This window comes from Desmodus rotundus, chromosome 3 (assembly GCF_022682495.2).
Source record: "Desmodus rotundus isolate HL8 chromosome 3, HLdesRot8A.1, whole genome shotgun sequence".
Taxonomy (NCBI): domain Eukaryota; kingdom Metazoa; phylum Chordata; class Mammalia; order Chiroptera; family Phyllostomidae; genus Desmodus; species Desmodus rotundus.
Window position 1 is genome coordinate 168,058,651 of NC_071389.1, and position 24,401 is coordinate 168,083,051.

Genomic DNA, 24,401 nt, shown 5'->3' on the forward strand with positions numbered 1-24,401 from the left:
GGGTGAAATCCCTGGGCAGGGCATGGACAGGAGGCAACCAGTCAATGCTTCTCCCTCACATTGATGTGCCCCTCTCTCTCTATCCCCCTCACTGCCCCCGCCATTCCTGTCTCTCTAAAATCAATAAAAACATATCCTTGGGTGAGGATTTCAAAAAAAAAAAAAAAAGAACGGCAAAATAGTGTGGCCAGCAAAAATATGTAGTTCTTGATGTTTGGTCAAAAGGACTTTTTGTTTTCTATTAGGCAGAATAAATTGGTCCTAGAAGTTATACTATGCTAAAAAATATTCATCTTTTCCAAACATACTCTAATATTACTCCCAAAATCTTATTTTTTCAACTAGAAATTTCTTATTTAATTCCTCTCAATAAAGTGTTTAGAGTTGATGTTATTAAGCCAGAATCTGTGAAGGGATTTCAGAAAGTCCATGAATCTGCTAAATTTGGTACAAAAATGTGTGCCTATGTTGTTTTTCAGGGGAGAGAGTCCATGGCGCTCATGAGATGCCCCCAAATGTTTCAGAACTGAGTAGAGGAACACAATGACAAATCCTAAGTGTGGAGAAAGGCTGTCTCATACCACAGCTATGTCCTGCTGGAGTTGTAATGATTTGCAAACCTTTATTTAGCAGAAGGATGCTTTTTTTAAATGAAATATTGGGTAGAATCCCAATGTATAAAATGGGTAAAAGCAAACCTGGCCAGGTGGAAGAGGAGGCAGTGATTCTCATTACACCATTCCCCTTCTTCCCTCTTTCTCTGGAATCACAGGATTCTGCACACAGGAGTATGAAAACCATTGTTGGTATGCTAACGCCTCATTGGGAGATACCACCCCAAAATACTACCTTTCAGAAGTGGAATGATGGAAATTTTGTAAATTTCTGAAAGCATTCTATTTCAAAAAATTAAGTATCCTATCTCTTTGTACCTGACTTTCTTCATTGGTAAAGAAAGAGATTTAGGTATAAATTTTAAAAAGCTCTTTCAAAAAAATAAATAAATAAAACACAAAAAATAAAAAGCTCTTTCAGCAATAAGTTTTATACACCTATTATATATATATGTAATGTATATTATTTTATACACACATATATACCTTTAATACACTATGGCTTAAATTTGAGACTTTCAAAAAGTACATTAATAATGTTTTTCTTCAATTAATGATAGCCTTCAATATTTTACTCATTCTGGACAAGTTTTCCACAGAAATTTGACTTCAAATTTTCTATTAATTTTATTTTTCAGTTACAGTTTATATTCAGTATTATTTTATATTCAAATTTCCTTAATTCACCTTTGTGTAGTGGTGGCAACTCTTAGATTATTCAATAATTTTTTATATTAACATAAAACAATTTCTTCTATGTGTATATCCTATAATTTATAATAATAATCCAAAAAGATTGTTGCTTCAATACTTTCAGGGCCTCTCTTCATCAATATATACCTCTTTTATTTTGTTTCATAAAATTTTAATATGAACAGCTATACATCAGAATTGTAAGAACTTTTCTTTCATTTAAACTGTGAAAAATGGCCCAGAGACAGATGTTAGGAGCAATTGATGATTCACTGAATTACAGCAATCCATGAATCATCATTTCATTCCTTTGAAAGAATGTATGACATGACCCTTCAAGAGCAAGTTACCTAGTTGGTTAATTATCCAGTGTCTTTGCCTCCCATTGGACTATTTATTGTCATTAGCACAATTCTCAATAATAACCAAGAAAAAAGATAAAACATAAATCCATCAATTTTACTCAGTGGTTCTTCAATGCTGCTCCTTTCCCCTATACTAATATAAATACACTAATTTGCTGAGTTACAGAAGGAAGAATCTTCGTCGCATGTGTCTCTTCTACCTGGGTATAGTTGCCTTGCTTTTAACTATGCCTCTCAACTATACTACAGAGGAGCCTAGAGACTTAACAGTGAAGACAGTTCTGAAGAAACCTGTGCCTAATTGATACCAAGAAAACTTATGTTTTTAAAAGTGTTAAAATACAGAAAGCGTAGAAGATAATGTTAAAAGCACCCATGTACTAATCATTCAAAATTATTGTTAACATTTTCTCATATTACCAAGAAAACCCTTTTAACTTTGAAACCCCCTTTGATCTTCTTTTCATTCTGATATGATATGGGAATAAATCATTGTGGTCCTCATTTTTATATTTTAACTTTTTATACATGGATCAATAAAATACTACATCTGTCCACAAGGTATCCAGCCATGTAAATGAAAAATAGTGACTTTTATTGAAGAAGATACAAGAAACATTGTACATAGGACATTGATGCCTACTTTGATACCTTCAAAGTAGGCACCTCAGGACCTCACACAGTTCTCCCAGTCACCATCAGCTGCCCCATTGTATTTTCCTGAATCTTATCAACAGTCTAAAATCTCTTCCCTTTCAAAGGTGATTTTAGCTTTTGGAAAAGCCAGAAGTCACAAGGTGCCAAATCTGAGCAGTAGGGGGGCCGAATCAGCTGGGTGACTTGATGTTTCATGAAAAAACTCTGCATGAGACATGATGCATGAGCAAGTGCATTGTTGTGATGAAGCTGCCAATCACCAGTTGCCCATAGCTGTAGCCTTCTGAATCATCTGACTAGTTTCCGTGGAGGAATGTTCAAGCTTAATGCAAAAAGTGATGTACATTCATCATTGTACTCACTCAGTCATTTTGAATGCTGCAGCCACAGAGTATACATGCTCACTCAATGGCATCTACCACCCCCATTGACTAGTACAGTGAAGTTGTCATTGTTCATGCATGTACATTCCAGTCTATTCTCCTTGGCTGCCAGGTTACACTGATGTCATGCAAACTGTTCTCATCATATTAACAGTGGCTGGACTTTTTCCTGACAGTTCATATATGTGGTATAATTGATGTTTTTAATCACATAAGTGGCAATAAATACAGTACATGACACATAATAGTTTTTAAACACAGGTTTGATGACTGACAGACAGAGAAGGAGACACTGAAGGTTTTTAAGCAGGCATCCCATTGAGTTACATCTGTATTTTAAAGCAAATTTTGAAGCAGGGTTGACAGTGAAGTAGAGTGGGAAGTACTCCAAAATCTAGGAGGAAAGAAAGAAGAAGGGGTAAAATAGGAGAGGAGAGAAAGGAAAGGAAGACCAAAGCATCTTTGGAAAAGAGATTGAGGACAAGTTGCTTCTGTAGAATTGTAACTTGAGTTCCAAAGGACAGGGGAGAGAGAGATTAGGGCAGAAGTAATATTTAAAGAAATAATGACAAATTTTTTTTAATGACCAAAAAATCAAGCTATAGAATTAAGAATAAATCTCAGGTAACATGAATCCAAAGGAAACCACACTAATATATATTATAATAAAAATTCAGAAAACCAAATAATGGAAGTCAGAAGACAATGGAATGATATCGTCAGTGTGCTTATGTGCTGAAAGAACTACTATCCCAGAGTTCTGCATGAAGGAAAAACATATTTCAAAAAGAGAAGGTGAAATAAAGACATTTTTCAGGCAAAGGAAAGCTAAGAAAATTCATCAACAACAAAGACATACTAAGGAATATTTCAAGTAGAAAGAAAATGACCCTAGAGAGATACAGAGTCAAACATGGATAAACATGAATCATTACTACAAAAAATAATACTAATATTCTCTTGCAGGGTTTAAAATTTAGGTAGAATTTGCATTCATGACAACTGTATTGGTTTCCCAGGCCTATTGAGACAAAGCACCTCAAACTTGGTGACTTAACACAACAGAAGTGTAGTCTCTCTCAGTTCCAGAGACCAGAAGTCTGAAATCAAGGTGTCAGCAGGCCCACCCTCTCACTGAAGGCCCTAGGGGATTATCCTCTCTTGCCTCTTACTAGTTTCTGGCCGCTGCTGGCATTCCTTAGTGCTTCTTGGTTTGTATATGCATCACTGTAGTCTCTACGTCCATCTTCACATGGCCTTTCCTCCTCTGTGTGTGTCCGTACTTCCCTCTTTGTAAAGGAACGCCAGTCACTGAATTACGGTCCCCACTAATTTAATGTGAGCTCATCATAACTGGATTACAACTGCAAAGACCCAATTTCCAAATAAGGTCACATGCACTGTTTCAAGGGGTTAAGACTTCAAACTATATTTTTTTTGGGGGGACACAATTTAACCCATAACAACAGCAATAGCACGAAAGTTAGGAGGGTAGTAAGTGGAGTTAAAGTACTCAAAGTGTCATGACTTCAAGTAACAATTAACCTTAGACGTTATTACATCAAGGATATGCATATGGAATCTAGGATAGACACTAAACAATAGTATCCAAATGTCATATTCATAATATATACCGTACCTTCATTATCACTCAGTACAAAATATATTCTAATTTCCAACATGATCTTCTTTGATACATGAGTCCTTTGGGATTAATATATCATGAAAAAGTGTGTTTATTTCAGGAATGCAAAGTTGGTTTAAGCTTTGAAAATTAATTAAACTCATCATCGTAACAAGAAAAAGGAAAATTATAATAAAATTTAATACCTACCCATAAGGACAGAAACTTACAAAATTAGTATTTGAAAAAATTTCCCTAATCTGACAAATGGTATCTACAAAAATCCTAAAGTAAACTATTTAATGGTGAAGTAATGAAAATTTTCCCTTGAGATCTAGATAAGAACAACAGTTCTCTCTATGATGACTTCTATTCAGGATTGTACTAGAATTCTAAGGGAAAAAGGCAAGGAAAATGAGTATACAAATATTCCATTACCCCATAATTCAGCAATTTTATTCCCAGGAATTATATATGTCTAAAAAATATGTACACATATATATACACACGCCAAAAGACAAATACAGTAATGATCATAGCAACTGTCTTTGTAATAGCCAAAAACGAGAAGCAATCCAATTGTTGATGGCAGCACAATAGATAAGTAAATTATATGATGTATTAGTACAATTCCATAAGCAACGAAAATGAACTACTGTTACATGCAGTAACATCAATGAATCTCATAAGCATAATGCTGAGCAAAAGATGCCAAACAAAAAGGATTGCATATGATACGTTTCTATTTATATAAAATTCAAAAGCAAACAAAACCATGGTGTTAAAGGTGAGAATAGTAGTTATCTCTGGGAGAAGGAAGGAAGTAGCCTTTGGAGGTCACACAAAAGCCACTGCTAGAACACTGACAGTGTTTCATTTCTTGATCTGGGTGGTGTTTATGTGAATCGCTGGGTCTGTCGTGCTGTGTAATTATGACCTGTGATCTTTCTGCCTGTATGTTATACTTAAATAAAAGCTTATTTTTAGAGACATGATGACAAGAAGAGGAAAATTAGAGAGGGAAGACAGCACAGTTATAGTAATGAGCCCTGACAGCTATACCCTGTAGAGGAAGGAGAAAGAAAACCTGAAAAAACAGATGAATGAACTCAAAATGAATATTAATAATGCGAGGCTTATTTGGCATAGGAGAAAAATAGTCTTACCTGAAATGAGTCTAAGCCGATCGTTATATTGCAATGCATTGGAAATCAATTTTAATCAAGTTCATCATAGTTCAGTCATTTCCAGGAACACCTTGTGGCAGAGATGGCTAATTACTGCCCCTAAGTCATTGTTCCTTTAGACACAAGACCAATAGGTCCAGGGAAACCCAGACACATGGCTGCCAAGTATGAAGGCTGATTTTCTCAGTCTCTCCTGCAGTGAGGCAGGATAATGCATCTGTATTCTGCACCATGGGGGGTGAACAGAAATCATGTGTAGCATCTGATCATGCCCTTGGAGTGTGTGCTCCCCTGCGTCTCCTCCGTGCCGTGATAACAGGAGCTGGAGCTGCCATCTTTCACCCCAGAGATGAAGCCATGTGTTGAGGATGAAAAAGACATTCTGCATGGCCTGTGTTGGCACATCTCCAGACTGTTAAGTGAGAGAGAAATATTGTTCAAGCCGTTATTAAGTTGTGTCTGAACCAGATGGTCCACACAGGATCACTGTCATTTAGTTTCACTTAATAGGTTAGTGGTTAAAAAGAAAACAAAAATCTCAGGTAGAAAGGACATTTTTAAGACAATTAGGTAAATTTGAATATAGAATAAATACTAGATATTAATGAGTCACATTCTTTCCTTAGGTATGTTGATTGTGTTGTAGTTACATTGGTTGTTCTTAGATTCATACAGAAATCTTTACTAATTTCTAGTGGTTTAGTGATATAAGCATAGGTAGATAATGCAAATATGGCAAAATACTACTTATTGAATCTGGGTGATAGGTATACAGATCTGGCTGTATTTTTCTTTCATATTTTCTGTATGCTTGAAATTTTTCACAATAAAAATTTGAAAACATAAAACAGAAAGATGTCTTTTGATCGAGTGTAGTATGGAGATGCTTGCACACAGAGGCGAGGCACTGACCACAGTGTGAAAGAGCGGCTCTTGGGGTGGCTAAAGGCCCTGCACAAAGCAGATGTGTTTGCCTCTGCTGTTCCTAGACCTAGAGAGAATGTGCCTTCTTCTTGCTGAGAGTAGTTTACAGATTTTGATAACTTTGTTAATCTCCTTCTGTAACTCAAGTTAAATGACAGAAATTACCAGTAGTCTGAAGATAGTGTTTAAAGACATTGTTTTAAACTAACACTGTGGTGTGTGCACTGTTTAGTGCACCTTATTTGCACACTAATGCACTTAGCCTGTCATCTGTGATCCCTAGTGCACACTGCGTGGGATTCATGTTAATTGTGACTCCATGGTTGCTACTGTCTTCCATGCAAATGTCGTCATAGTAATGCTGTGAATAATGTTCCTTTGTTTCTGAGGGCTGCACAGCCACTCTATGAAAGCCAACCTGTTAAAAAATAAATGAAACTAGAACATAGATAACATTATGCAGGAATGAAACATTTAAAATTCCATCAATGTACACTCTCTCTTAAGACCCGATTTATGGAATTTTACATTAACTAGACTGTGCTCAGTTACTGTTTAGAGTCCAGTAGATAATGGCTTCCTTGTCCTGGGATCAAAGTATTTTTTTCCCCATAAGAACATGTTTCCAACCCATAATGGTAACAAAAAAAATACAAGTTAAGAATCAGTTCTTTTTATGTGCCCTCCCTACTATTATTTGTTCTGTTTATTGATGTTTATACCAGTATTATACTGTTAAATTTATCAGATTAAGTATTGGAATGTCATATGTCACATCTTTGTGATGAGGTAAAATTTTAGTTAATGTTATAAATAAAAATTGTGTAAAATGATATTTAGAAATTTTAAACAAAAAAAAAATCTGACTATCCTTAGAAAAGGTCAGTTACTTGGACCTCTTCCAATCAGACAGAATGGAAAATAATTACTTAAAGAAGCACCGCAAATCGCCAAGGGTTTCTCTCCATTAGTTGTTATCAAATAATAGCATCAAAAGGTAGGAATATTTCTATAAAGAAAAATTATATTACATCATATATTTAAGGGTAAAAGTTTTTCTTTTCTGTTGCTTTCTTTCAGAAAATTGAAATTATAATATCACCCTATTTCTGAAGACTTTTTTGTGTAAAGAATAGACAAATGAAAACCATTTGTATGTCTGTCTCACAGCTGTAATGCAGGTGTTTTTAATGGCCATATGAAGAATTCCAAGACATTAGTCCCAATAACAGAATGATTGGATAATTTTGTGACTAGATCTTTTATTTCAAAACATTTCAACATTATAAAACATAAGTATTTTAAGTAAATTGCCCTTTAGTTATGAAAGATTACAATCTCATTTTTAGAAATGTATATAATTAGTGATCCATTTTTTCACACAAGTAACAAATGCTGTTCAGGAAGTCAGAATATCTACATCCATGTTACTGGGTGTTGAGTGTTTCAGGCTCAAATAACCCAGGGAATTGCCATCACCCTCTGGCTTCGAAACAAACACCACTTCTACTAATCCTGTCATTAAATTTCAAGAAATTATAGATGGTAATTTTTTATAAATGTTATTAGCTTTAAATACAGTATTTTGCTGTAGAATAAGTTTTCAGGGTGTAATTCAAAACCTTCATCCTCAGGCAAATCAGTCTGAAAGGACATACATCAAATATTTACAAGGTCTATGCCATGCCAACAAATTGCTCCAGAAGATGGGAAGTTATGTGCTAGATACTTATTATATCTAAGCCACTGCTTGTGGTTACAAAGCATCTTAGACGCCTATTTGTATTCCAGGTCCGTAACTTAGTCTTCAGAAAGTTTACACTGTGGTGTGCCAAACAGCACCAAGACTCACTGGACTCAGAAGCCTATTAGTAGCTAAGAAATAACTGTGTTAACTGGAAACACCTTGCATTTTTTGTTCATCTTTCTTGCAGATCACATTTCTACATCCAATTTCTAGATAATTGTTTCTTTGTAATCAAATACTGATAGTTTAATTTGATAATTCTTTTCTCTGACCTTGCAAAGAAAAAGAAAGGGTTAGGTATGCCTAAGAAGTTTTTACTGTAGTTGTCTCCCCCTTCCCCTCCCCTCCCCCTCCCCCTCCCCACCCACAGCCAGAGGAGCGCATTGCTGTCCATACTGAGGATATTATTTTCCTTTCCTATCTTTTATTTTGTAGGAATAAAAGAACATCCAATTTCTGGGGTATAAGTAATTCATCCTTGGGAGCATTTGATTGACCATGACTTCAGTTTGACACAGTAGTTTTCTGTGTAGAAATTATATTTAAACACAGTGACTTTCAATCCTTACTTACATACATAGAGGTGAGGGAGGCCACCACTTCTGTCACTTCATTCGTCACCAGGGTGGAGTCGGCTAAAAAGGGCAGGCTAAGCAGCGTCTGCCCTTGTCCACACACCACCTTGTGCAGGGCCCCCAGGCAGCCCCATTCCCGTGCCTCCCGCTACTAGCCACCCCATCATTACGGCAGCGGTAATGCAGAGAGTAGAGAGCATTTGAGGAATTGTGCTGGTAAAGTTTATGCTGTAACCTTGATTTAAAAATATATCTTCTAGATATATTTGGGATACTTTTTCTTTGGGATACTTTTTCTCCCAAAGTTTTGATTATGTCTTGAAATGTAAGTTTAAAAAAAATAATTTACTGAACACTTAGCCTTAATAATCAAATACTTTGCAAGGGGTTTTTAAAACTTTTGGTTCAAGTTACCGTTAAATAATATTCTTAAAACTAAAATTTCTTCAAGTGGAAGAAAATCCTTTTATTGATAGTTTGTTCCAGTATTTGTTTCAGTGTGAAGAATCAGTGCTTGAAATACTGGACTAAATTCCTGCGTGTTGCCTATGTCCTTCTTTTGGGAGGGGATGTGGCATGGACCAAGAAAAACAAGCATCAGAGTTACAAAACAATAGGCAGTCACCTCAACCTTTAAAGGCAGTAACGATACTGCAATTTCTCCTTCTCTGCAGAAAAATAATTATAAAACTGAAATTATCTGAAGATACATCTTTAAGAGCCATCAGAAAGAATATGGATTGTTCTTATATAGCCTACAGTCATTACTTTTCTGTTAAACATTTATGTTGCTTTTGAAGCTAGTTTTTCTCTTTCCTGTTGTGTGATAAACTTGTTAAGACTGGGAAACAAGGAAATACCATATCTTTACTTTTTGCCCTATACTCTCACCCTGTCCTTCCTTGATGACAGATAAGATTGAATGAAATCCAGAGTCACTTCAAATACTCAAAAACACCATTCTGCAACTATACCAATACATTTTAATTCCTATGAGCAACATTATTTTTAGCACAGTAGAAATTACTCTGGTTAAAGAGACTATGGACGTACTGCAATTGTATATTTTTTAAATGGCAGTGAAAGGGAAGATTAGGAACTTTGGCTTCTGCTATTTAGTTGATAAATGGCCTTCTAGCATTTAACTAGTCACTTCCTGCATTGCCTCATCTTTTTTTATGATGATATCAACATCTAAGTAATTGAAGAAGATCTCAATGGCTTTGTGTTTTATAAGTGGTGTGTTTAAACTCTTCCCCAAAGAGCTGATGAGTAGATGATTTTTTGGTCAAGGAGTCTTTTGGGTCAGTATCCTTCTCTAGTTAACATCTTTTGCTGCCCTAGTCCATGACTGACCTATTTTATGTTTTCTTGTTCTTTTTTCTGGCTGGGCTTTAGGTTTATTCCTTGGTTTAAGAATAAAGCTACAGCCATCTAATCTCTAACTTGTTCGTATTCTAGACTCTTCTGGCATAGGTGACTCAATGTGATCATTCCACAGAGCCTGCTGGCCTTTCCTGGCCCCTGCTACCCACGTTTGTGTACCAACCTTTCAGTTTTTCTCAGATTGCTCAGATGTCTAATTTCTTTCAGCTCATCTCTTACTAGAGTTTTCCCTAATCATCATCTTCTATTTTTCTGAAGATCACTTACTCTTTTACAAGTTCACTCTCCCCATTTATCATTTAGCTTCCAACTTCCTAAAAATGTGATGGTCACAACCTCCCTATTCTTCTGAGAAGCCTTTTTTCTCAGATACTTCTTAATAGGACATTGGGGCTGTAAAGGGATTTATTCCAACCACCTCATTTCACAGCAAAAGAAACTGATGTCTGTAGAGACCAGTTACCAAAATTCACCCAATAATCAACCACAGAGCCAAAACAAAACCCAAGGTCTTTCAACTGCAGAGTTAGAGAATCCTGCCTTACCAGGCACTGATATAGTCCCTGCTCCCAGAGGTCTTAGAGTTGTATCTGCACTGGGACCCATTTCCTCCAGTTTGGAATAGCCCCGAGCAGGGTGCGGTTGAAATGCAAAGAATGGTGTCTGAAGCCTGCCACGTACATTAGCTGCCAGCACATGTCCAATTCAGATGTCCTTCACTTTCGGTAGTCAGAAGGGAATTATACCCAGGACCTAATCTGGAAATGAGTTGGAAAGGGGTTATTTTATTACATGCAAAAAAGTTGTTATTATTGTTGGTTTAGGTTGGAAAATATTTTAAATCCTCTCTTTAAGTATTGAATAACATAATTGTGGCAAAGTTTTTTAGCCTTTGTTAGTTTCCTTAGTTTTATTTTGCTTAACTCCGTGGTCACAGATTTGCTCACTGATCCCCTTTGTGGGAGATTCTTTGGTAGGTTTGCTTTTTTTTTTTTTTTTTTTTTTTTTTTTTTTAAATTTCAGCCTGTTTTGAAAAGTTTCAGGGCTCTTGAAGTGACTGACTTCTGCATTCTCAGACCTTCCATCCCCATCTGGTGGTATCTTTAGGACTGGTCATCAATCTGCCCTCAGAAGAAAATTTTACTTCATCTATCAGTGAATGACTTCTATATTGCAGTCAGCTCCTGAGTCTGTTGTATCCGTTCATTGAAAATTGTTCAGAGATTAAGTCATCATTCAGTTCTCATTGGAATTCATGACCATTCCTTTGTCATTTGTAATGCTATGTGCACTTATATAGCATTTCATGGTTTTCACATTATCTTGTCTGAGCCTACAAGGTAGGTGAGGCTGACATTATCTCCATGTTACGGTTGAAGACACTTAAGCTCAGAGATATTCAGTGACTAAATTAAAGTCACTTGAATGGTAAATGGCAGAATTAAGTCTAGAAGCCTAGCTTAAAGCCAGTGCTCTTCCACACCACTCTGTCAATCAGGCACTGGCATTTGCTCGTGTTTGTCTTTATTGCTCCACTCCCAACTTGCCTGAAAGGAAAACACCACACAGTTAAAAGTAGGGCTAGAAAAAGATATTGTCATTCACAAAAAATGCGTTGGCTATCATTAGAAGCTTAAGACTGTTCCAAACAGCAAAATATATATTCAGGCCCTAATGCCAAAATTGCTAATTTAATGGGGTGCCAATTATTGGTACAAACAAAAAAAATCCAAGTTCAATCCCTGGGGTCTTTGACAGCTGATCATGTTTCTGCGCTACAGTGATTAGAACCATGCAGTTGTACTTGGAGTCACAGCTCTGAAATCCTCTCTTCGCTCAGTAATTTGCAAGGAATGTGTGGGAGCTCGGCTGTGTGATGAATGCCGTGTAGGTGGGTGATGCCACAGAATGCTGCAGAAACAGGACTTTCCACAAGATAGAGTTAGAGAACTCTGGAAAATCCAGGTAGTTTCCCTTTGTGCCTGCTCCCTGTCGTATGAACTCTCAGGCTTGCTAGGAGACACTGAGACATATAAGATAGTTTATAAAGAGGGAAGAAAGATCAGGGGCAGAATGGGACTTGTGGCACATCATCACCACTGTCCTTAAGAGTATGCAATTGCATACTGGGATGAAAGCACCAAAACTGCAAACACAGGATATTAGGTTCATAGTCAGTAAAAGTTCTTATGCCTAGGAGGCATTCCCGTGAATTGTAGTAGGGACTGTTAATAAAGTGCTGGTGATGGAGTCCTTCCATGAACTTCCCTAGCTTCCATGAGCTATGTTCACAAATCTCTTACTGTTGTCAGTGGTCCAAACTGGATAATCCAAACATGTGGTGTCCTTCTAGCTTCTTGGGACTCTAATAAGAACTTTCCATAACAATCTCTCCTGGGGCCATTTTTTTGTGAATGAAGAGTCAGTATTTAATAGCTCAGAAAGAAGGACTAATATTTAATACTCTTTAATATGAAATATCACTAAAGGAGTTTTGAAAGTGTTTGGGTTAAATTTTCTGCTGTCAGTACTTTCTATTTATACTTTGTTGTATATATTCCTTCAATCTAAGTACTAATATCTTTTTCCTCTCAGCCCTGAAAATGATATTTTTGAAATTCTTCAGTCAGTTGCTTTTTCATATCTGTTTCCCACAATCTAATTCCTGCAAAGTTCTTCAGCCACCCTGCTCTCTCACTTCCCAGCCTTACTCTTACTTATCACACTTAGGTTGTATTGGAAGGAGTAAGAAGACATCAGGTCCAGACTCCCCACCCTGCTGGTCAGAGGTATTCCATAGCTTAAAGAAAACTAAACACCTTTGTAATGTCTATAGCTTCACTTCCGCAGAAGAGGTGTAGAACAAAAACATCTCAGACTGTGAGACCTCCTCCTAAACAATCTTAGAGAAGATTCAGGCCAGTTGCACACAGAAAATGTAAAATTTTATTACATTTTTATGTGTGTTACCTGGTATATTTTAAATCCAGGGCACATCTTAGATGTTTAATAGAAAAGATAATTAGATAGTACTTAAGTATCACCAAGAAGGAAATGAAGGACTGAACCAGGAAGACATATGAAATCTAAACAGACTAATTATTAGCAATGAATTTGAAGCAGTAATAAAAAATGTCCAAACAAAATTTCAGAACTGGATGGCATCACAGGTAAATTCTACCTAACATTTAAAGAAGAATTAATACCTATCCTTCTTAAACTATTTCAAAAAATTGAAGAGCAAGGAACATTTCCAAAGTCATTCTATGAAGCCAGAATTATTGTAGTACCAAAACCAGACAAAGAAAATTATAGGGTAATATCCTTGATGAACATATATGCAAAAATTTTCAACAAAATATTAACCGAGTGGATTCAGCAATACATTAAAAGGATTACACATAATGACCAGGTGGGATTCATCCCAGAGATGCAAAGAAGCTTCAATATCCATAAATCAATGAACATGATACCCCACCTTTAAAAAAAAGCATAAACACTGTATGATCATGTCACTAGATGCAGAAAAAGCTTTAGCAAAATTCAACATCCTTTTCTTATAAAAATTCTCAACAGAGGAGGTATAGAAGGAACACATTTCAACATAATAAAAGCTATATGTGACAAACCCACAACTAATAACATGCTCAATGATAAAAAACTGAAAGGGTTTTCTTTAAGATCAAAAACAAAACAAGAATGCCCACTATCACCACTTCTATTCATCATAGTATGGGAAGTCCTAGCCACAGCAATCATACAAAATAAATAAATAAGTAAAAGAAAATACAACCAAATTAGAAAGGAAGAAGTAAAACTCTGTTTGCAGATGACATGATACTATATATAGAAAACCTTAAAGATTCCACTGAAATAAACTCTTAGAACTAATAAATGAATTCAATAAAGTTTCAGCATTCACAATCAATATACAGAAATCTGTTGTGTTTTTATATACCAGTAACAAATAATCCGAATGAGAAATTAAGAAAACAACCCCATTTATAATTGTATCAAAAAGAATAAAATACCTAGGAATCAATTCAACCCAAGAGGTGAAGGATCTGTACTCTGAGAATTATAGGACATTGAGAAAAGAAATTGAAGAAGATCCAAAAAGTGGAAGGATATACCTTGTTCATGGATTAGAAGGATTAATATTGTTAAAATATCCTTACTACCTAAAGCAATATACAAATTTAATGCAATCCCTAGTAAAATACCAATGGCATTCTTCTAAAAATTAGAATACCAAGTCCTACCATTTATATGAAACCACAAAAGACCATGATTAGCCAAATAAATCTTGAGAAAGAATAAAGTAGGAGGTATCACATGTCTTGACATCAAACTATACTACAAAGCTATAATAATCAAAACAGTATGGTATGAGCAGAAAAGCAGATACAGAGATTAATGAAATAGAATAGAAAGCCCAGAAATAAATACAATACGTGGTTAATATACAATACAGGAAGCAAGGACATACAATGGGGTAATGACTGTCTTTAATAAGCAGTGTTGTGAAAAACAGACACATTCAAAAACTGAAATTAGGCCACTTTCTTCAGTGTATACAAAAATAAATTCAAAATGGATTAAAGACTTAAAAGTAAGAACTGAAACAACAAAACTCATGGAAGAAAACATAGGCAGTAATCTCTTTGACATCTCTCTTCAAAAAAATTTATTTTTTGAATTCATTACTTTTAGTAGCTAAGATATGGAAGCAAAATAGATGTTCAATATACAAATGGATAAAGAAGATGTCAAACACACACACACAATGGAATATTAGTAATAATAAAGAATGAAATGTTAACCATTTGTGACAACATGGATAAACCTAATTAGCATTAGCTAAGTGAAATAAGAAAAAGACCAAGACTATGATTTTAGCCACATGTGGAATCTAAAAAAAAAAACCAAATAAATAAATGAAATAGAAATAGACCTCTAGATATAGAGAACAATCTGATATTTGCCAAAGGGGAGGAATGTAGGGAGATGGAAATAGGTTTTTTTAAAAAAAGAAGGAAATGAGGAATATCAATGTTTAGAAATTGGTCATTAAACTAGTTGCCTCAGAACCATTTTGATCTTCATATTTAAGACCAAAAGTCGACAGTATCCATAAGAGTCAAAGAGCTCTGCCCATCATAAGTCACCATTAAAACTGCAATCTACACAAGTACATACGTTACAGAGTTGAGTTAGAAGGATTTTAAAAATGAGTAATTCTTTTACCTCAGCCAAAGTTGAGGTATCGCAGGCAATTTTTTCCCTTTTGTTATGGTTCTGCATCTGTATGTTCAAGCTCTGCTATTTCCAGGTCTTAATTTAAGGTAAGTGTGGTGGAAAAACTCTGACCATCTTTCCTTTATACTGCTGTAACAATACAGTTTCACCGTATTAGCAGTCTGCGTTATATCTCACCATGCATTGCCGTTTTATTTTTCTGTACAGGACAATGACACCCAAACCTAGCGAACATAAGGATGTCTGACTGTCACAGCCAGCCTTCATCACATAGGAGCGGAAGCCAGCAGCAAGCAAGAAAGTGGCTTCTTTTAGAAAAGATAATTCCTCAGGACTTTACTGTAACCATTTCTTAAAGAAGGGGATAGAGTTTGTGGACAAGGTAAAATATTTGTTTTTTAGTCTGTTAAGAAAAAAAAAAAAAAAACATTGGTCAAAAGCAAAACCAGCAGAGTCTTTATTCTGTGCGCATGAAGTTTCCCAATCAATAATTTCAGTCTTTTATACCTTACCCAACTGTTAAGTCTACAGCTGTCATTTCTGCAGATTTACTTTCCAAAAGCACCTGTACAGGAATTCTAAATCTTGTGGTCTGTTGATTCACTGTGCTTGGAATCTGTCTCCTTACTGCAAGGGTTAATTTAGCTTCCTAATGACTGGCACTGATAAGCGAAGTTTCTATGGAGTAAGTAGTTGGGAGTGTTTAAACCTGCCTACACTTACTTCAGATCCAGCCAAGTTAATCTCATCTTCCTGTTTGTGATACATCGGATTTTCCCCATGGATAGGAAACGAATGCCAAAAGTCCAAGAATGTTTTAGTTAAGTAATCTGATAGAGTTTCTTTTAAAAAGCATTCTCATGTCTTATTTTTAGTTATTCTATGCTTATCAAGAGTATAGAAGTTGAGAAAATTACAAAATGTGCTCATTTTTCATGTTGACCCTTTCTGTACTCAGAAGGTATGATTGCTTCAGTTTTTGAAAACAAATACTTTCTATATCTTACAGCTCTGTTTAATTTAATTTAACTTAACTGATGAGTATTTATATAGCATATGCAGGAAGATAGGGCATATATAGTCTTGAAATGTGAGGAATGAGGAAAGTGAGACTTTTCCCCCAATATCTATTTTTAAAAATAAAAAAAGTAAATTGCAAAATTAGTATTGACCATTGAACTTTAATAGATAAAAACGTCAAGAGCAAAAGATTATTTTTAAAAAGTCATGTGTCAAGGGACTCAAACCATATACTTGTATTCACAGCAGCTTTATTCACAATAGCCAAAAGGTGGAAACAACCCAACTGTTTATCAACCGATGAATGGATTTTTAAAATTTGGCATATACATATAACAATATTATTCAACTGTTAGAATGTGGAATTTTAATATATGTTACAACATGGACTGTGCTTGAAAACATTATACTAAGAGAAATAAGCCAGACACAGAATAACAAATAGTCTGATTCCATTTCTCTGAGGTAGCCAGAATAGACAAACTCATAGAAATGGAAAGGGTAATAGAATTTGGTAGGGGCTAGGAGGAGGTGAAATAGGAAGTCATTGTTTCATGGGTACAGAATCTCTCTTCAGGATGATGGAAAGGTTCTGGTTAGAGCAAGTGATGGTGGTTACACAACATTGTGAATGTACTTAATGCTGCTGAATTGGACACTTAAAAATAGTTAAAATAGTAGGAAGAAATCCCAATAACATCTGATTGGCATTTTTGAAATGAAAAAAAGTCATTCATATGCAGTCTGAAACACATTAGAACATATACAAAATAGTTTGCCATATACTTTCTGGTTTTATATAAAAATGATTCATGTTAATTCCTGCATGATAATGCATCTTAAATATTTTCTAGTCATCAGGCCCTGCTGATCACAGTATTTGTCTTCTTTGGACACTTAGGAGTAGACTTGTACACTTTCAGAAAACTGTCAATAACACCTATGCCACATTGAACCATTAAGTGTGATCTTTGAATCACAAGTTGGCTAAATCATGTAGGCGGTTCTGGTGTTTTCATGGTTACTATAGAAACTGTAGTCATGGTGTTGTGAGGAGACGACAAGGGCATCTGAGAGTGTACAATAAAAGTTAACTTGTTCCATGGTTTATAATGTCTTCCAGCTGTCTCCCACTTGTGATTACCATGTTCACATTGGGAATATAAACGTACAACCGAAAGGGCTCTGGTAACCGTAGCCAATAAACAATCTCACCCGGGACTGACTTCTCTCCCAACCTCCTTCCCTCAAAGATCTGCAATAGAAACACATGAAGAAGTGGCATATATGGTTCAGGTGTTTCCAATTATTTCTGTCATGAGCAGAGGTTTCCTAAATCCAAAACATATTTCAGCTCAAGTCGTGTTCCTTACATTTGAAGGTTGTGCAGTTTCAGGAGAATTTCATCTACATATCTATGATTCATTGACACTTCATCAATCACATAATATTTCCTCTGAGCTCTTCTCCGTGATCATTTCCTCTTTGGGTGGTCGAAAGTATGGTTCATTTCAGTAATGCTTGCTTTTGTGAAATGTACTCTTAGAATGTGTGTAACCTTTTGCCCTTGCAAAAAAAAAGGACAGAGAGAGAGAGAAGTAAATGCTCACTGCTGGGATTTGTAGTAGATTCCTGGTCAGTTACATCACCTCTGACAGTCCTAGCACAATGAATGCCTCCACTATCTTCCTCCTCAAGGACCATCAGTCTCTCTCTTAGCACGGCCCAGCTGGGGAAAGATGGACCCATCTCTGCTGGTATAAATTACTACTTGCATAAATGCTAATACTCAAGCAACACTATCCAGGAATTACAAAGAAAGAATGTGGTTTGAAGTATTTTACTTTCCTAAGTTTCTGTGAATAAAAGTTATAAGATTGATCCTTTAGGCTTCAGCAGCCTTAGAGAGCAATGACTCTTACTTCTGGTTCCAGAAATCTGACACTTGACTATTACCCTCTGCAAGTGAGCAGCAGCACTCTTTAACATGACCTTACAGGAACTGTGGGGATCTTTTCACAAAGCATTTGAGTAATGAGCATTGTTAAATACCATTCACTGTTCAGGGAAATCAATTCATCTACAGATAGATGAACTAGGTGAGTTACAATGCAAAAGAAACCCCAAACTTTACCTGCTGCTGAATACTGCCTAAAAGGCAAACATTTTAAGCCCTGCCCCTGCATATTTATTCTCTCTCTCTCCCTCACACACACATACACACACACACTTTATGATTTTGGCAGGAAATAGTGAAAGATATTGTGAAAGGATGAACATTGTTCTGATGATGAAGTGTTTTTGGTTAATTGTCAGAGAGCTTTGAAGAGGAATCCAAATTTACAGATCAGCATCAGGGCAAAACTTCCTTTAAGGGGGAAACTCCTACTGTGCTTGGCACTTTATCCCAAGTCTAAGTAGCGGAAGCATTACAATCTAACCATCTTAGTAAGTTTAAAATGTGTAGTACTTACAAGAATTTATGCATAAGAATAATATAAATTACCACTCAATTATCTATGCTTATAAAAATAATGACTTGAAATACACTTATATAGATACATTTATAATACATTTATATTCTTTGGAATACATTATAAAAAAAAGCAGATCAAAGTAGAAATTTTGTTTAATTGTTAGAAGAGTTTTACTTTCTTATATTTTGCTTTTTTTTAATCCTCACCCGAGGACATGTTTATTGATTTTAGAGAGGAGGAGGGAGATAGACAGAGAGAAACATCAGTGTGAGAGAGAAACGTCAATCGATGGCATCCCATAGTACCCGACCAGGGATCGAATCTGCAACTAGGTATGCGCCCTGCCTGGGAATCGAACCCTCAACCTTTTGGTGTGTGGGTCAATGCTCCAACCAACTGAACCACCCAGCCAGTGCTTAATATTTTGATATTTTTTAGCCTAAAAACAGTTTATGTATGTTGAATGCCATGAAATTACCAGCTTGTTGTTTATATTTTACCACAGTATGACAAAATGTAAAATTTTTGGAATTGCTTGAAAGCAGTGTTTTTTTTTTGTTGTTATATTTTATTGATTATGCTATTACAGTTGTCCTGATTTCCCCCCTTTTCCCCCCTCCACCCAGCATGCTCCCACTCCCTCAGGCAATCCCCCCACCATTGTTCATGTCCATGGGTCATGTGTATAAGTTCTTTGGCTACTTTATTTCCTATACTGTACTTTACATCCTCATGGCTATTCTGTGACTACCTATTTGTATTTCTTCATCCCCGCACCTCTTTACCCATTCTCCCCTTCCTCCCTCCCTCTGGCAACTTGCTGGCAACTAATTTCTTTTTTCTTGCTTCTAAGAGTCTCTCTTTACTTTTAACCTTTGGCCTGTTAATAATGATGTATCTTGAGTGGGCTTCTTTGCATCCATCATGATTGGGGCTCTCTGTGCTTCCTGGACTTGCATGTCTATTTCCTTCCCCAAATTAGAGAAGTTTTCTTTCACTATTTTTTTTTGATAGATTTCCAATTTCTTGCTATTTCTCTTCTCCTTCTGGCATGTCTGTGAGGCAAATGTTGGGCCTCTTAAAGTTGTCCCAGAGGCTATTTATACTATCCTCATTCTTTTGGACTTTTTTCCTTCTTCTTGTTCTGTGTGGTTGTTTTTTGGTTCCTTATGTTCCAAATCATTGATTTGGCTTTCGGCTTCATCTGTTCTACTATTGTTTCCCTGTAAATTGTTCTTTATTTCAACTAGTGTGTCCTTCATTTCTGACTGGACCTTTTTTATGCTGCTGAGGTCCTCACTAAATTCCTTGAGCATCCTCATAAACAGTGTTTTGAACTCTTCATCTGATAGATTGCTTATCTGCATTTTGTTTGGTTCTTTTTCTGGAGTTTTCATCTGTTCTTTCATTTGGGCCGTGTTTCTTCGTCTTTCATTTTGGCAGCTTCCCTTTGTTTGTTTCTATGTATTAGGTAGAGCTGCTTTGACTCTGTGTCTTGGTAGTGTGGCCTAATGTAGTATGTGTCCTGTGGGGTCCAGTAGCACAGCCTCCCCTGTCACCCAATCTGGGTATTCAAAGTGCGCCCTTCATGTAAGCTGAGTACACTCTCCTTTTGTAGTTGAGCGTTGGTTGCTGTTGGCAGATCAATGGGAGGTATTTACCGAGGCCAGTCAGGTGCAAGGACTGGCTGTGACCACTTTCCACCAACCTCTGTCCTCTGTGGAGGATCAGCTATGCAGGGGCAGGGTGGTGGTGCTTCAGTGTGGTCTGTAGCTGTCCACTGGGTGTGCTGGCCCTGGGGTTTCCCAGGTGGTGCAGGTGAAGGTCAGCCCCAGGGCACCCTGCCTGAGTTTAAAGCAATCTGAGATGGCTGCTACTTGTGCTGGGCTTGGAGATTCCCAGGTGAAGCCAAGCTGTGACTCTAATCTGGTTGCCACTAGGGCTCACTGAAGCTAGCTATTGCTTTGATAGGATTTAGAAGCTAAACTAGCCATTCTTATGGGAAAAGAGCTTGGGTGGTCCTGTAAGTTGGGTAGGGCGGAGCTTCTGTGGGTCTCCAAGGTGGGTCACACACTGTTCTCCAGGTTGTTGCAGGCTCAGATATGGCACCAGCCTAGCAGCTCTGTGGTGGGAGGGCTCAGCAAAGGGACAGTGGTTGAAAGCAGTATTGTGTGCTCTAAATAGGCTATGTATGTGTCTACATTGTGCTTTGAGAATGAGGGTAAAAGTTTTCTCTTAGTGAGGCCAATATAATTGCCAGGTAGACAAATTGTGCCTTAATAGCAATAGATTGCAAAGGTAGTACATAATAATAATCTTCCCTGCCTCCTACCTACATCACACATTAATATCTAATTAATTATCTAACTAATAATTAACTTGAGTTCCTGCCCAGGAGGAACTTTGTAACCATGAGCAAAAATATCATAGGAACTATTTTTCAAATCAGGGAACTACAAAGGGTTTGAGGATGAGTGTGGGGGTGGGGGTGGGGTAGACACCCACTCTCAAGATGGCTCATTCACATGGTAGGCAAATTGTCACTGACTGCGCATCTGTTTGGACTCCCTCATGTAAGGTGTCTAGGTTCCTACAGCAAGTGGCCTAAGAAACAGGAAATGGAAGCTATTCTTAAGATCTAGACGCAGAAACTGGCATAGTGTCACTCTGCCCTGTTCTATGAGTCGAGCAGGTGCAGACCCTAGATTCAAGGGGAGGGAATACAGATTCCCACTATAGGACTCCTATCCAAGAATGTTATGGCTTTGTTTTAAAATCACCGCTATGTGTAAATAACCAGGAAAATGCATACTGCTATTCAGCTTTTAATCTCAGCTGGGAATGTCTGAATTCTGATATTTCAAAGAATCACAGCAGAACAAGCAAGAAACTCTGACCTCCTTATCTTTATTTGGAGTGTATTGTGAGCGTAACTAAAGCAAAGGAAAGCCATTTGAAATACTGCCTTAAAGAAGTAATTGGCTTTAGAGATCATAAACTACCTCTTAATTCCTTGTACCACCTTTCTAAGGCCCCTCAACATCCTTCCCCCTTCTTAAGTTACTATAATTATGGGGGATTGCCTGGAGATTTATTTTGAAGAGCCTGTAGTTGTCCATTCAGTTAATATTTTACAAACTTATTTTTCCCTGTAGTGCATTCTTAATCACCAAATATTTTTGAGCATCTATTTTTATATGCTAAGCATTGTAATTTAAAAAATACATGGTTGCTACCTTTATGGGAGTCAAAGACCACTGGGGAACCTACGTGTAGCAAAACAATCAAAAAAGTATTACAATGAAGCTCAAAACAAAATCCTCTGGGATTTTCAGAGAATGAAGAATGCCAGATAGGTGCTCATTTTAAGAGAAAGGTTAAGATTCTTCAGGCAAATGGGGAAAAGAAAGGCTGATAGCACATGTAACAAATAAATGAGAAGCCTGGATGGTTATGAGAAATGGCCATTTATATTGGTGCGTATAGCTGCAGAATGAAAGAAGGAACAGAAAATGAGACTAGAACGATAGATTAGGCCAAATTATGAGCTTTGTGTCCTGAGGCTAAGTGTTTGAACTTGCCCCCATATGTTATAGATGGGAAATAGTAATTCGAGATTCTCCGTTGGAATCTGACAGTACATTAATTAGATAACGAGATGGAGATAGAATTTGTTCCATTATAATGTCTTTAGTTCTCTAAGAAACCTCAACTTTTCCAAACTTGCTTTTTATAAAACTTGTTTAAAAAAAAAAACTTCAATGTGGAAAAAAAGGAGTAGTATTTCTAATTATACATATAGTTATAATACCTAAAAATCTTTGAGGAAATACAGTGATCACATCTAGCTTCAGCTTCCTGTTCTGTCTTTGCTATCATCATCCTCCTCTTAAAATCATTACCTTTATCATCTACTGTTAGAAAAAAGCATACAGTCAAAGGATGCAGCCATGGTTAATGCAATGGGTTCCCCGTGCCCCGCTCAAAATTCATTGTTAAGCCAATACCAAGTGTAACTCATGTTACCTAGTTAATAAATGACATATTCTTCAATCTCCATTATGAAAATATGCTATTGGGAAATTGCCGTGTTCTAGGGCCTGTGTCAGGAAGTGAGGAAGCTATTCTGTTAAGGGAAAAGATTGGAGATGTTTACCTCACGTTATAAAAATTCTAGGCAAAATATTCTTGAGGGATGGACAGATATTCCCATTTTTAAAACTTTAGAAAAAATGTACTAATGAGATTGATCAATATGCTTTTCTAAACCTGTTCTGTTGGTTTTGCCAGAGTGGAAATCTGCACCACTGAGCTCCCATTACTTACTGCTCAAAATTCCACAATCACTCGTACTCCCTATAGTTTGAAACCTAAACTGAACTCTAAGGTGTGAGTCTCCTGGTTGATACCTGGTCACATTATGTCTCTCCTACATTTCCATAATTAGTGTCTCCATTGGCAACTTATTTTTATGTAAATTGTCAATTCCCTAAATGTTCCTAAAGACTCCAGTTGTACCCTCATTATGGGAAATCCTCGAAGTCTCCCAATATCTCTGTGGATTGTCACTAGTGACCTGCTGAATCTCCATGGCCATTCTTTTTTTTTTTTTAAGATTTTATTTATTTATTTTAAGAGAGGGGGGAAGGGAAGGAGAAAGAGAAGGAGAGAAACATCGATGTGTGGTTGCCTCTCGCATGCTCTCAACTGGGGCCCTGGTCCGCAACCCAGGCATGTGCCCTGACTGGGAATCAAACTGATGACCCTTTGGTCCCTAGGCTGGCACTCAATTCACTGAGCCACACCAGCCAGGGCCATTTTTGTCTTGCCTTCTGTATGTACTCTCCTTTCTCTGCATCACATCACCACCCAGAATCTTCAACATCACAAAGCACTTCCTACACAAGGCTGTGTGTGAGCAGCACGTATTGCCTTAGGGCAGTAGAGAAGATTTATGTCCTTTGGTCTGCAGCATAGCAAAGAACTTGGAAATGAATGTGTAACACCTTTGTTCTGAACTCTTTCAGACATTCTCATCTCTGGGAACCTCTCAGGGACTTTTTCCCCATAAAAGGATGTGGCTCTATCCACCTTTCTTCTTAGACCTGTTTCCTTAGCTTCACAGTTCAGTTCCAACTCTCCACCCGCCCCCGCCCCCACCACATTTGACTTTCCAGTTACTTCTCTTATGAAAAGTGAATCTTCCAAAAGGAATACTGATTTTAGATGTATTAAGTAATGTCTTCTGCACATTACCTTATACCCATTGGCTTCTTCTCTAATCAGCATTTGACTTTATCAGTATAAAATGCTGAAATGTTATTTGGTCATATTCCCTTATAGGTTCATTTGGAAATTATTTTCATGGAAAGAAGAGGAAAAAAGTTATTGAGCACCTACCTTGTAGCAGCCACTGAATTGGATACTTTAAGTTTTCATTTTATCCTCAGGCAACACTGGGACCCCAACACCAGGCCATAGCTAGAGCTC

General features: G+C 36.8%; 1 protein-coding gene across 4 annotated transcripts in view; it reads left to right on the forward strand.

Moving 5' to 3' along the window:
• LMNTD1 (lamin tail domain containing 1) overlaps positions 1–15,874 on the forward strand; it is a 34,641-nt gene extending 18,767 nt beyond the window's left edge. For 2 of the 4 annotated variants that reach the window (XM_045184261.3, XM_024575794.4), the window contains one exon: positions 15,622–15,874. In XM_045184261.3, the coding sequence (XP_045040196.2) occupies positions 15,622–15,661 (40 nt within the window). In that variant the 3' untranslated portion in view covers positions 15,662–15,874. Of the gene's footprint in view, positions 1–479; positions 597–1,838; positions 1,919–15,621 lie in introns of those variants that run through there. The other 2 variants (XM_045184263.2, XM_045184262.2) reach the window with 2 other exon arrangements.
• Positions 15,875–24,401: the final 8,527 nt, after the last annotated feature.